The 12,466-nt window shown below is 51.5% G+C and overlaps 1 protein-coding gene across 1 annotated transcript; it reads left to right on the top strand.

Moving 5' to 3' along the window:
• Positions 1 to 445: 445 nt before the first annotated feature.
• Positions 446 to 3,937, top strand: PLEKHJ1 (pleckstrin homology domain containing, family J member 1; the record flags this gene model as incomplete). Its single annotated transcript, XM_010190192.1, has 5 exons — positions 446 to 513; positions 1,485 to 1,551; positions 2,968 to 3,058; positions 3,236 to 3,299; positions 3,872 to 3,937. Coding segments are annotated over 5 exons (356 nt in total), but the record flags the coding sequence as incomplete, so codon positions are not given.
• Between the last annotated feature and the right edge of the window lie 8,529 nt (positions 3,938 to 12,466).

The raw sequence follows: 12,466 nt of genomic DNA, 5'->3' as shown, positions 1-12,466 counted from the left end.
CAGGTACGGGATGGGGGATCATAGGGATGGGTCGGGGTGGGAGGGCCACAAGGGACCAGAAGACCAGAGGCCCTGGCTCTTTCTGGAAATCTCCCAGCAAGTTTCCCTGTACAGGAGCACAGGCATTAGAGGAGCCTCGGCCCAGGCCTGTCTTCCCTCGAGGCCTCGCAGTGCTCTGGTGGACTTTGTCCCTCAGAGGTGACATCCATGCTGGCAGTCCTAGGCAGGGGCTTGGAGCAGTCCCCATGGGGGTCTGAGGTCCCATTGGCCGCTGGAGAAGCTGCAAAGTGACTTTGTCACCGGTGGGGTGGGTACGGGGTGTGCCCTTCCTGAGCAGGTGGGGTGTTGTGAGTCTGAAAACAGTCTGGAGGGGCTTCCCGTTGCCCCTCCCCGCCCCCCATCGCTCGGCCCTGCTGCCTCCCTCAGTGCCCTTTTCTCTTTGCAGTGTTAAAGAAACGCCTGGTGAAGCTCGTTGTCAACTTTCTCTTCTACTTCCGGACAGACGAAGCTGAGGTGTGCAATCTGCTGCTGCTCTTGTTGTTTTTATTGCTTGTTTTTCTCCCTCTCTCTTCTTTTTCCGTGAGTTACTCGCATGGGCTCTGTAAAAGGCTGCGGTGACGCAGCCAGGCCAGGGCACCCACGTTTCCAGCCACCGTGCCCAGCTGCTTCTTTTGCAAGCTTGGAACAAAGCTTTTAATTTTAAACACAACCCAAACCTGCCAAAGGCGGAGTCTGTGATGTTTGCAGGGCTCTGCCTTACTGTGCCAAACCCTAGCTTGTATTTTGCTCTCCTAGGAAAAGAATCAGTGTTGTTTCTTCTTTTTTATGCCAGGAATTTTACTTGTGTACAGAGCTGACTGCTACTGGGAGGCTTTTGTGTCTGTGGCCCATCAGTGTTGTTATTTTGGGTGTGCAGAGGCCCTGTTTGGGTCTAGAAAAAAAGAAATGAGAGCTGGGACCTTTGGGTTCTGTTTCTCTGGTGATTTTTAATGAAGCCTCTGATAACTGTTGCTGAAGATTCTCTTGTTGGAAAATTAATATAAAATCAGTCTTAATAACGTGTGCAAAGAAAGATGCTTTGTGTCTGCTGGTGCTACAAACCAAGGCTCTGAAAAGCTTTCAGCAGTATTTCTAGACTTAGCCCATCGTAAATATTTTACCCTGATAATGGCCGAGCTCCTGCTTTTAGAAGTCCTGTTGTCTCCTCTCTGCCCGAGCGCAGCCACTCGCTGCTTCGCTTCTTTGCACCACAGAAATGAATGCTAAAGCCCAGACTGAATCTGATCAAGTGGGAATGTTGAACACCTAATTAAAGTGTGCAAAGTGTTGCAGGGAAGGCTGGCACAACAAAGAGTGACAGCAGACACAGAAAAGTCAATAAAATGAACATGAATTAATTTAAAAGTAGCAACAAGTTACAAAACTTGTTTCAAAGGCAAACTGGGGGCAGTGGGGGTTAACCCCTCTCTCTGGATCTTTTCCAGCCCATCGGAGCGCTGCTGCTGGAGCACTGCAGGGTCACCAAAGAGGAGGAGAACGTCTTCTCCATCAGTGAGTGCACGTGCGCGTCCCTTTGGTTCCCCTTACAGCAAACAGTGCTGTGGAAAAGAAAACATTTTGCTGCTCAGTTCCTGCTTTTCCCTCTGGTTTTCTGCTAAAAGTGGGGTTGCTGCCCCCAGCTCCTCTCCTCGCCGCTGTCACTCGGGTGCTGCCATGCCCCGTCCTGGTGACAGCCGGATTTCGTTGCTGCCCACAGCAGCTGCTGTGATTTGCACAGCTGCACACAAGGAGAGGAGCAGCAACAAACAGACAAGGGCTCTGGGCTGGTGAAATCCCTCTCCGGGAGGGTTTGGGGCTGACAGATCGCTGCTTCTGTGCTGTTGCATTTTATCCAAAAAAAAACCCCCTCAGATAAACCATCTGCCAGGCTAATCTCGCCCCAGTCCTCCCGCCACGCTGTTTGTCCTTGTGTTGATAGCCGCGGCTCCAGCTGGCTCGGGGTGTGTCGTCCTTTGTACGCAGCCCTTCATCCAACAACTAATCATTGTGTGAGAGGTATGTGGCGAAAACAACAGGATGTTTCTCCAAGGCCATCCCCGTATCTTTTGGCCTGGCTGTCGGGCACAGCTGCTTTTCTGTGTAAAGCCTCAACTCCTCTTCCAGCCGAGAGAGGTGGGGTTCTCACTGCCACCAAAGGACCCTCAGACATCTCTCTAAGCACCCCGCTCCAAATTTCTGTTGTTTTAGGACTGTCAGGAGCTCTGGTGGATGATAATTCCTGAGAAAAGTGTTGAAGCTGATGGCAGCTGGTGTCAGGTTGTGTCCCCGCACGGCAGCCCCGAGGACTTTGGTGCAGCCTGACCCAGTTACTTCGCAGCAGCAGCCTCGGTCTCTGTGGGCTGTGTATGAAAGAGCAGAGCTCTGGGGATGTTGTAATTAATGAGATGTCCTGATTCTGTCTTGGTGAAGAACTGGAGGTGCATGGGGACTTGCATGCTCCTGTGCACAGTACCAAATTCCCAAAAGCCTCGAGCAAAGACAAAGGCAGTGTCTTCGAGCACGATTTAATTCCTCAGATGGCCGCTCTCTGCATAGATCAAAATCACTTCCTTGGGGCCATTTTCCACTTTGATTACCAAATCTCTGGTGGCTGTTTACAAGGAAGCACAGTGAGTTTCAGTCTTGAATCTGGCCATGTTGGCCCAGTTCAGTTCCGAGCTGTCACTCGCAGTTTGAGAAGTTGCTTTTTCCTGCTCTCCGAAGCCTTTGGTGCTGTAAGCTGCTCCAGGCCAGCCAGGAGCCACCAGGGTGAGGGAGAGGAGACAGAGGCCTGGGTTCACAAATCATCTTCATTGCACAGAGGCATTAATTGTGGCCTGGCAGAGTCTGGCTGTTGCTGGGGAGGGAGACTGGAGCGCAGGCAGCTCTGCCAGGACCTCCCTGCAGCCTTTTCTTTGTTCCTGACAGGTTTCATTGAGGAGCCAGAGAGGAAATACTGCTTCGAGTGTGACAGCGAACAGCAGTGTCAGGAGTGGATTGAGGCCCTCAAGCGAGCCAGGTAGGTTGAGGCACAAGCACAGTGTCTGTGTTGTGTGCTCTGTGCTGTTTGGTTTCTGGTCTTTGCTTGTGGTGAACCTGGGAAGGGAAGCAGTCATCTCCTGAGCAAGCTTCCCTTCAGCTCTAAATAGCATCTGAAACTTCTCCACATCCTTTTCTGCATCTTCCTGTCTTACAGCTATGAGTTCATGAGGAGGAGCTTGATTTTCTACCGGAATGAGATCCAGAAAATGACAGGGAAGGTGAGTCTTGTGATAGCAGCTTCTCAGGTGATGAGCGACAGGTTTGGGCTGGAGCAGAGGCTGACGCTTTCTGGTGTTGCTGCCATGTGTGTGAGAGAGATCCTGTGGTAAAGCCAGCTCCTGAAGCCCCAGTCTCAACAGCCAGACGCGAGTCTTCCTCTGCCAAGCAGCATGCATTGTGCTCAGCTCCAGCCCTTATCCGTGCACTCTTCCAGTGGCAGAGTGGCCCAAGCTTTATAGCTGGCCAGGTCTGGCCTGGTGTGCCTAGACCTCTGCTGGTTCTCTGGAGGGGCTCACAGGCAGCCCTAGCCACATCAGGGTTGAGGTATTGCTTACATCTCTGCCAGGCACCTCGGAGCATCCCCAGTCCTGGTGACTGCAGCTCACCTGTGTGCTCCAGCTCGGCTAAATACAGCCACAAACCTTGGTCCATGAACCACTGGGTTCTCCTCCTCTGCTTGACTTTGCACCAGAAACGGCAGCCAGGTGCTGGGGTGAGTCCAGCGCACGACTGGGACAATCCTGCTGGTGGTCTGTGTGTCACTGGTGCCTCTGCTCTGCTCTTGCTGCAGGACCCCCTGGAGCAGTACGGGATCTCCGAGGAAGCTCGCTTCCAGCTGGGAACACACAGGCAATAATCCCCTCACCTGGGCCAAACTGGCTTTTGCCCCCTGGCTCACCCTGCAGCGTCACCCCGAGTCCCCACCCAGAAGAACAGCAGTAGCTCCCCACAGCGGTGACCAAGTGACTTTTTAATTTATTAGCCAAATGATTTTGTATGAATTTTTAAAGGGAATTCATTGCACATTCCCACTTGCCCCAGCAGAGGAGGCAGCCAGCCTTCGCTGCTCCCTGCAGTGCCCTTGAGCCAACACCGTGCTGCTGCGGGGTGGGAGCGAAACCACACTGGCTTCTATTGAGAGCTGAAGAGGCAGGGACAGAGTGGAGCTCCCAGCACCTGCTGTCCCCTGTCATGGGCTTGCAGCCCTGGAGCTCCTGGGGCAGGCCCTGAGCCAGCGCTCACCCTCCTCTTCCTCCCTGCTCCTCTCCTGTATATAGCTTCTCTGGCTCAGGAGGTCCCTGCAGTCTCCAGGGGAGCCAGGAAGGTTCCTTCCTGGGGTTGACCCTCTCATTCCCTCTCCTGGACATTCCCAGGCCATTTTGGGTGCTGAGCCCTGCTGCTGGCCAGGCTGGTGAGCAGGGAGCAGGGGAAGCCAACGCCTCTCACTAACACAGGGAGAGCTCAGCCCAGCTCAGGCTGACAGGGACGGACATCCGCTTCTGCGTCTGCAGCCTCTAGTGCCTGCCTCCTGGGGTGGTTTTCCCTTCTCTGGGCAGCCCGTGCTAATTCCTAGGGGCTCGATGAAGCCCACAGATTGGAGTGCTCTCACAAATGCATTGGAATAAGGGAGTGGAGAGAGCAGAGACCTGAGATAGGGCTGCGAGAGCAGAGTCTGATCCTGCCTTTGTGCTGTGGGCTGGGCTGAGCTGTGCTGTTACTCAGCTTCCCAGGAGGGTTTTGTACAGAGGGGAACTGCTCCATTTTGGCTGGGTGCATGAAGCCATGCAGAAGTCAAGCCAAGGGAGCCCCTGAGAGCTGGGCATTAACCCTTCATTCCCCAAGCCATTGCTGCAGCTCGTCTTCGCTTTGCAAGCATCTAAAGGGAAAGGCCAGAAACCTGCATCCAGGTCCCACTGAGCTGCCAGGGACCCAGGGTTAACAACCCAGGTCCCTCCCAGGGATCCTGGGGCTCCTGCAATTGAGAGAAAAGGACCAAAGTGGCTCCTCGAGGCTCTGCACCTTCAGCCTGGCTCTGGCTGTACAGAGGAGAACAGAGGGATGGAAATGCTCCCCACAGCTGCACCCAGGGCTCAGGAGCCCCAGTTTCCTGACTCCCACAGCAGCTCTCCTGGCACTGGTGCTGGACTCTGGGCTTGAAGGGAAGTTTTGGGTCTTTTCCTCTCTGGCTGGGAATTAATGCCAAACCAAGAGTCCATACTGCAAGCTTTAGTGGCCTGGCCTTCCCTCTTTACCTCATGCTGGGTACCAGGAGCATGGCAGATGTCACTGATGCTTTATTTTTAACCTCAAAGCTAAGATTTTTCCTTTCCCTCTCCAGCTATTCCCTTTCCCTTCACTTGTCCCAGGTGCACACTCCAGAAATTACCAAACTAAGCAGAGGGGCAGCTGTCCTGTGTAATAAGCTGAGGGCACAACAAGGTGGAAGCAGAAAACAGGGCGGTTTTGCAGACAGATGGCAACTCCGGTGGAAGGAGCAATGAGGGATTAAAAGCAGGAACATACGAGAGCCTGTGCTTTGGGGAATTAGTGTCCTCAGATGACTTTCAAGTGCATTTTAATCCTCTCAAGCCTACTCTGCTTTACCTCAGTGCAGGGCCGTGTTCCTGACACGCAGGTAGGGTACGCAGCAGCTTTACTTACTGTGAAAAGGAGACTCGGTCATTCCTAGCAATCAGTTCTGGTGCTGCAGCGAGCTCACAGCCTCTGCCAGCCACCGTCAGTAGCCACGGCTCTCACCCGCGTGCCTTCAGGGCTAGCACCGGGCTCCTTCCACACCTTTCTGAAGGCAGAGCTGACACCCACCCTCCTCACCATACACAAAATGGGCATTTTATTTAATGTTGTGGGGAACAGTTGGGTGAGCAAGAGAGCTCATCCCTACCCTTATTTAAGAGGCAACAATGACATTTCTTAACTGAATGTAAGACAAATGCTGTGAAGAGTTACACGGGCCAGCGGCAGGCCCAGTAACAGATCAACGTCAAGAATGGCACGAGGATGCTGGGTTAGGTTTTCGGGAAGATGGTACTTCCAGACACTTTAAAATCTGCATCAACTGCTGGCGATTCATAGACAATTGTTTGTTATTCATACTCTGGTCACTATGCTTTTTGTATTTCAGTGGCCTGTCCCAGCTCCCCGAAAGTGTACCGAAGCCATTTATCTGTTGTACAGTGAACATTGCCAATAAAAAACCTGTTTTAATCTCCGTGGCAGTCAGAGCTGATCTAAGCCCGGGGGTGGGGAGAGGCGGCTCCACCCACCACAGGGTTCAGCACAGCCCGGGAGGGACCGGGCCCTGCAGCAGATGCATGAGCTGCAGCAGATGCATTGGATACAGCAGCTGCAGCCCCATGAGGAGTTGCAGTGGGGAGTTGAGGCCCTATTCAGCTGCGGGTGCCTTCACAATGTGATTTTTGTAGAGGCTTTTTGCTAATGGAGCAAGCGCTTGGCGGGAGCTTGAGTCACAGATGTGTCCAGGCAGACAAACAGGGTCAGGCTGCTGCTGTGACCCCCTTCGCACAGCTAAAAACCTCCCCGTGTCCCATGAGCTGTGCAGGTCTTTGGTGGAGCAGGGCCTTCGTCCCATTTTAAGAATCCTGCAGCAAATTAATTAGCTTAGCATCATGACCATCACTTCCAAGTCAAACACATCGTCTGGCTGAGTTCAGTTTCGTTATCGTGGTGCTGCTCCTGGCTGCTGTCACCAGGGTGGGTCTGTAATGGCACCAGCGTCCTTAACCCCCAAACTTGGACCGTCCTCAGCTTTGCCAGTGCCGAATTCGCTGCTTGACCCCGGACACGGGGCCCTGGCCCTGCCTGCACCGGATGAGATAAAGCAGGGGCCCAGGATGGCCCCCACTGCTGCCAACCCTGCAGAAGCAGTGAAACTCCACAACAGTACGGTGTATTAAAATACGTACACTTTAATATAAAGACAAAACTTCAAAGCATCGATTCAATTACAAATCAAGGTAAAGACACAGGAAATTAAATGGAGGGAGGGGAGAAAAAACTAACTCTTACATTGTGGAGCATTAGAAAGGCAGGGTGGAAATATATATATTATACATACATATATACACACCAGAAGAATTCACACTACTTCTATGGAAGAATGAAAGGAATGACAGGACAACTTACCGGCGTAAAAAAACCCAAAACCCAACCAAAAACAAACAAACAAAAAAAGATAAATTAGGGGAAGTTTGAATTTTAAATAATTCAGTTTAATAGGCTAAATTATATAAACTAATTCCTATTCACTAGGAAACATCCCATATCACTGTTCTAAGAAAATGGGTTTTTTAAAAAAAAAAATCCATCGAAAAATGGATTTTTATTAGTAGTTAAAAGTTTACTAATCAATTCCTGAGCAACAGCAACCTCATAATCTACCGCTTTCCCCATCAAAGTCCCACTCAGCAAGGGCAGGCTCTCACTCCTAAAAGGTTTAAGTAGAACAGAGACCTAAAAAGTTGGTTTTTTATTTGAAATTGATCGCTTAAAAGATTAATAGGTTAAAAAAGCCAAGCAGGATGGATCAAGCCATTCCACCTTTTCCTCATGAACTCCAGAAACAAGACCTTCCTAAAGACTGATTTGCACCCGAAAAGCAACCAGATGGGCCTCGAAAAGACCAAAGGATCACAAACTTGAGAACTTCAGGGTTAGCAACAGAAAACTTTGAATTTTAAGATGTGACTTCATTTTTGAACTATAAAAACTTCAGAAACCTCTTCAGAAAGAGGGTCGCAAACAGCAAACGTACTGGAGAAATATTTCCCATTTGTTTTTGTCTTGGGTTTGAACCCTGAAGTTCACAATAATAGCATTTTTATTGCAACAGTCAGTCTAAATAGATACTTATATATTTATAATGCGTAAGGATAAATAAAATATGGCACAACAACGTTTTTAAAACTGGTAATCCATCTTTTAGTGAAAACCTGATATGCAAGCTATGGAAATGTTGGAGCAAAAAAAAGCAGGAAAAAACGAAAGTCTTTAACAGTCATAAAACCTCAAATACTCAAACACTGACTACACATCTGTGCTTCCAAAAAAATCCATTTCCTGTGATTTCCTCAGTGCTGCAAAGATAGTTCACAAAAACACTGTCTAGTTTCTTCTCCCCAAAACTGTGATTTTAAATGTGTTGCTGTGGATCTGCAGGCCACTGCACAGCGACCGCTCCCGAAATGAAGGAATCATTGGGAGCTCCCACTGCTTTGTCCTCTTTATGCTTTTGACTCAGGGAAAACAAAAGCAGAATTTTTCGAGACAAGAAAAAACCCATCCATAATCTTCAGGTGTCCATACCCTGTATTAAAGGGACCAATTCCAACACAGAAAGCAACTGGGTTTTAAATGGGACTTGACCACCCCCAAAGTGAAGCCGGCACTGGGACAAAATCCCCGAGGGCCAATGGGGGGCTCTGCGGCGAGCGGCCCCGGGATGGGCACGGCCAGTTCTGGTGACGGGCGTTTGTTCCTGGTGCTCCAGGGCATCGGCACCAACAACAGCACTGGCCAGGGAAGGAAGGGCCATGGGGATGAGCCGGGAGGGGAGGCTCTGGAGTTCCCAGTGCTGGGAGTTTCCTCTGCCAAAAATGCAGCAAAACCTCAAAAACAAAAAAAAAAAAGCTGCCAAATCCTGCAAAGCTCCCATCCACAGGGTGGAGGATGCGTGCTCTGCTCTGCAGAGCCGTCCTGCTGTCCACAGTGATAGCGGGGCTGGGGTCACCTCGTGCCAGCGATGCAGAAGCACCACGAGGGCATGGGGCCCACAGGTCGTTGTGCAAGGGCCACCGGTGGATCCACGGAGTCACAAAGAGCTGGGCCCTCTGAATAAACTGGGAGGAGATGGATGCCCATGCTGGCCCTCAAACCACTCACAGTGACCACATCCCACACAAGCAATCACCTGGACAGGAGCTGGGTCCACGGCTGCAGATGCCTGCTCTGCTGCTGCTCTCCCAGCCCTCACTCAGCCTCTCCTCTGCTTGGACTCTTCTAAGTGGAAAAATAACGGGTGGGGGGAGCAGATGCTGCTTCCTACATACACAATCCTAGCAAGAATCAAACCACACAGGTCCCCAGAGGCGACCCCGACCTTCCTGTCCATGGCCATGTTCCTCCAGAGCAAGAGACCTTCTCCTGGAAGGGGAAGCATGGGAAGATGCAGCCTCCTCAGGGATGGCTGGGATGAGACAGAACCCGATCCCCACAGGGAGTGAATCCGCTGTGGTGAGGGGTGCCTGACCCACAGTCGCTGTTGTAGCCCCTCTGCCTTACACCCATCTCCTTCCTCCTCACTCCTCCATTCATCCTCCGAGGCAAAGTGACTCTCCTACACGTCTGTGCAGAGCAGTGTCACCAACGCCGCTCAGGACACTCTTGTCCCTAAGGGTGAAGGCAGCACCCACACGCCTGACCGTGCTGCACTGAGCCACGCAGTCAGCCCTGATGGCCAAGCAGCACCGATGCAATGCTCCATTCCAAAATGTTACTCAGATGCAACAGAAGAGCTGATCCAGCCTGAAACCCATCTGCTCAGATTTCAAATGAAGAAGTTACTTGCTCAGGTATAAAGTTTGACTAAAGAAAGAAAAAAGCGACTCAACACTTGGACTTGAGATTAAGCAACTGAGCGTGACAAATGGGTGAGTTTAAGGCTGAGGAGCGTCAAGCCCTGGGAGTTTCACAAAACTAATGGATCCCTTCATGATCAAACTTCCTGCCCAGGGTACTTCAGCAGCTGTAGGTGCAATCACAGATTCAGACCCTACGAGCTCCCCTTCCCCACCAGCAAGTCCTGGCACGGGGGAACTTGGACTTCATAACCCAGGCTGAGCCCGTGCCCAGAGCTGAGCCAAACCCCAGTGAGGCAAGCATAAAACATGTGCTAGAAGATAAAGTCACTATCGCCACCAGGAAGGAAGGGGCACGAGATGGAAGCACAAGAAAAATGTTTCTATGTTTGGCCACGGAGACATGAGTTCCTGCTATTAGAAGAGTTGGAGATGGTGCTCTGTCCCTAAATGTCAAGGAAATCCAGGGTGCGCTGCACTCTCTGTGGTTGGCAGCTTCCCCAAAAAGCAGCTTCCCCTTTGCTCCTCTCCTGTTGTGTCCACAACATGAACTGAGAGAGATGACGATGCTCCCATCGTTATGGTTGTCCAGACCGATCCACACCTTCCTGAAGGAAACAGCCTCGCTTGCACCACAGCAAGAGGCTTGCAGGGACAGGGTGACTTCAGCAACCCAAGCCTCTCCGTCCTCCAGCAATGTTTTCCCATTTTCTCCCTTCGCTAGAGGAAAAGCAGAGCAATCTGAGGGCTGGGTGCCCCCACGCCCCTGGCTGATGCGGGAATTGTTGCTGAATGAGTAAGCTGCAGCAAACAGCGAGGTTCGGTTCAGCGTTTTTGGAGCGCTCCCAGCTTCCCAGCATGGTGTGGGTCGCAGCACTGAACCCGGCAAGCACAAGCCAGAGGTAGCAAATCACCAAAAAAGGAAGAGCGCACAAGGCTTGTTCCTCAAGGCTGACATTTAGCAGCGGGGCACAGGTTTTGCTCAGCACAATGCTCAGGAAGTTCCATTTTTTTGGCAACAAATGTGCTACAAGATGTATTTTAACTTCCTGATGAGTCCCTCGCTGCCAGCAGCGGCGTGGAGGAGAAGGAACAGCCACGAAATGCCTGGACCCAGCAGGATGTGGTAACGCAGAAGGAATTTCTGTTTGGAACCGGCTGTTTGGCTTTGATTACCCCAAAGTATCTCTAATTATTGAAAACAGGTTTCAGACCTCTGGCACAGTGCTCCTGTGGCAGGGTCACGAGGATCTTACTCTTGCAGCTATACAGATCAAGGTCTTAACATCTCAAGGAGCTCTTCCTTCAGCAACCCACAGCAAGGCAAATGCTCTCCCCCTTTTGCTGACAGAGAAGAACCAAGTTGAACGTGCCCAAGATGATGGCAAAGCAATAAAAGCTCAGGGTGTGGGGAAGACAACACCACAAATCTCTTGGCACCATCTCCCAGCTAACGCAATACTAAGACATGAGTCCAAAACCAGCACTCGCTGGCATTCTATCTCACACCGCTCCCGACAAGCATGAGCTGATCGTTCCTGGAAGCACATCTCAGCGGGGATTACTGCAAAGATTTAGATGAGAGCTGGCACGCAAGTGAAACGCACTGCGATTTTACACAACGCATCGCAAGGTGAAGGTGCCAGGTGGGGGTGGAAGACACTGGCAAGGCCAGAGCAGCTCCAGACTCCTGCAGCATGGGCTGCCAAGATGGAAACATCACCGGGAGTGACGGCACTGAGGTGACGGCCAAGGTAGAGCAAGGCCGGGTCCCAGCAGACCCAGGCGGCTGACGCAGATGCTCAGCAGGGTGGCCAGCAGACTGAGCCCCTTTCAAGTATGTCCCGACTGCATATTTATTCCCTGTCAGTGTCTGGTTTCCTTTGGCCTTCCCAGATGACAGAGGAGGTTTTGCATTTTCACACCACTGGAGAGCAGATGACGAACTCCTTGCTCAGAGCCTTTGCTCCAAAGGATCACTGAATCATTTAGGTAGGGGGAAAGACCTTTAAGACCATGGAGTTCAACCAACTTAACACTGCCAAGTCCACCACTAAGCCATGTCTGACAGTTGTGTCTTGTTCCCCAGACACCGATTCCTGAAATGCTGTGAATGCAAAGCAAGTCACTCCCACAACAAGGACCTGGCTGTGCTCTTCAGCCGAGGAGGAGCATGGGAGCCAGCCAGGCAATGGGGGCCTCCAGCAGGCGTTGAACAGCACAGCAGGGTCAGCAGAGCTCTGCGGGTCGGTTCCTGCTCCGAACTGGGATCTGTACTGGTGTCCTGTGAGTGCCTCGGGTATGAGCACAAGCGAACCCTCCCCACAGGGAACAAGTGAAGGTGGCTGAGATCTCTTGGTGAATGTGTCTGCAGTTTGATATGAAGCAGGGCACAAGAGGCCCAAGGAGCAGTCCCTCTTCAGAAGAGGGTCTGATAAAAGCAGAGTGATTCAAAGCTTCTATTTGAATTTCCTCATCTTTCTTATCAGGGATATAAATGATAGGGGGAGATGTAATGGAGGCTGCTGCCCCTCCAGCAACTGCTCAGGCACAGCCCACCAAGGTAAAGCCTTCAAAGACCCAAGCACTCCGCTGTGTGCTGGGAAGGATGCTAAGGCAGCTCTGCAACTCCCAGACACCCAAAGATCTGCAAGAAGCTGGAGCTGCCCAACTCCCAGCTGCAAAACATCTGGGCTACATCGTCTGCCTGGATTCCAGGACATAAACTGAGTACGGCTTCTACTAGAAGCTACTGGATGGTTCTCAGCTAT

Source organism: Mesitornis unicolor, unplaced genomic scaffold (genome assembly GCF_000695765.1).
Source record: "Mesitornis unicolor isolate BGI_N332 unplaced genomic scaffold, ASM69576v1 scaffold29588, whole genome shotgun sequence".
Classification (NCBI taxonomy): Eukaryota; Metazoa; Chordata; class Aves; order Mesitornithiformes; family Mesitornithidae; genus Mesitornis; species Mesitornis unicolor.
The sequence above is the reverse complement of the archived record's forward strand: the minus strand, read 5'-3'. Positions and strand labels throughout refer to the sequence as shown.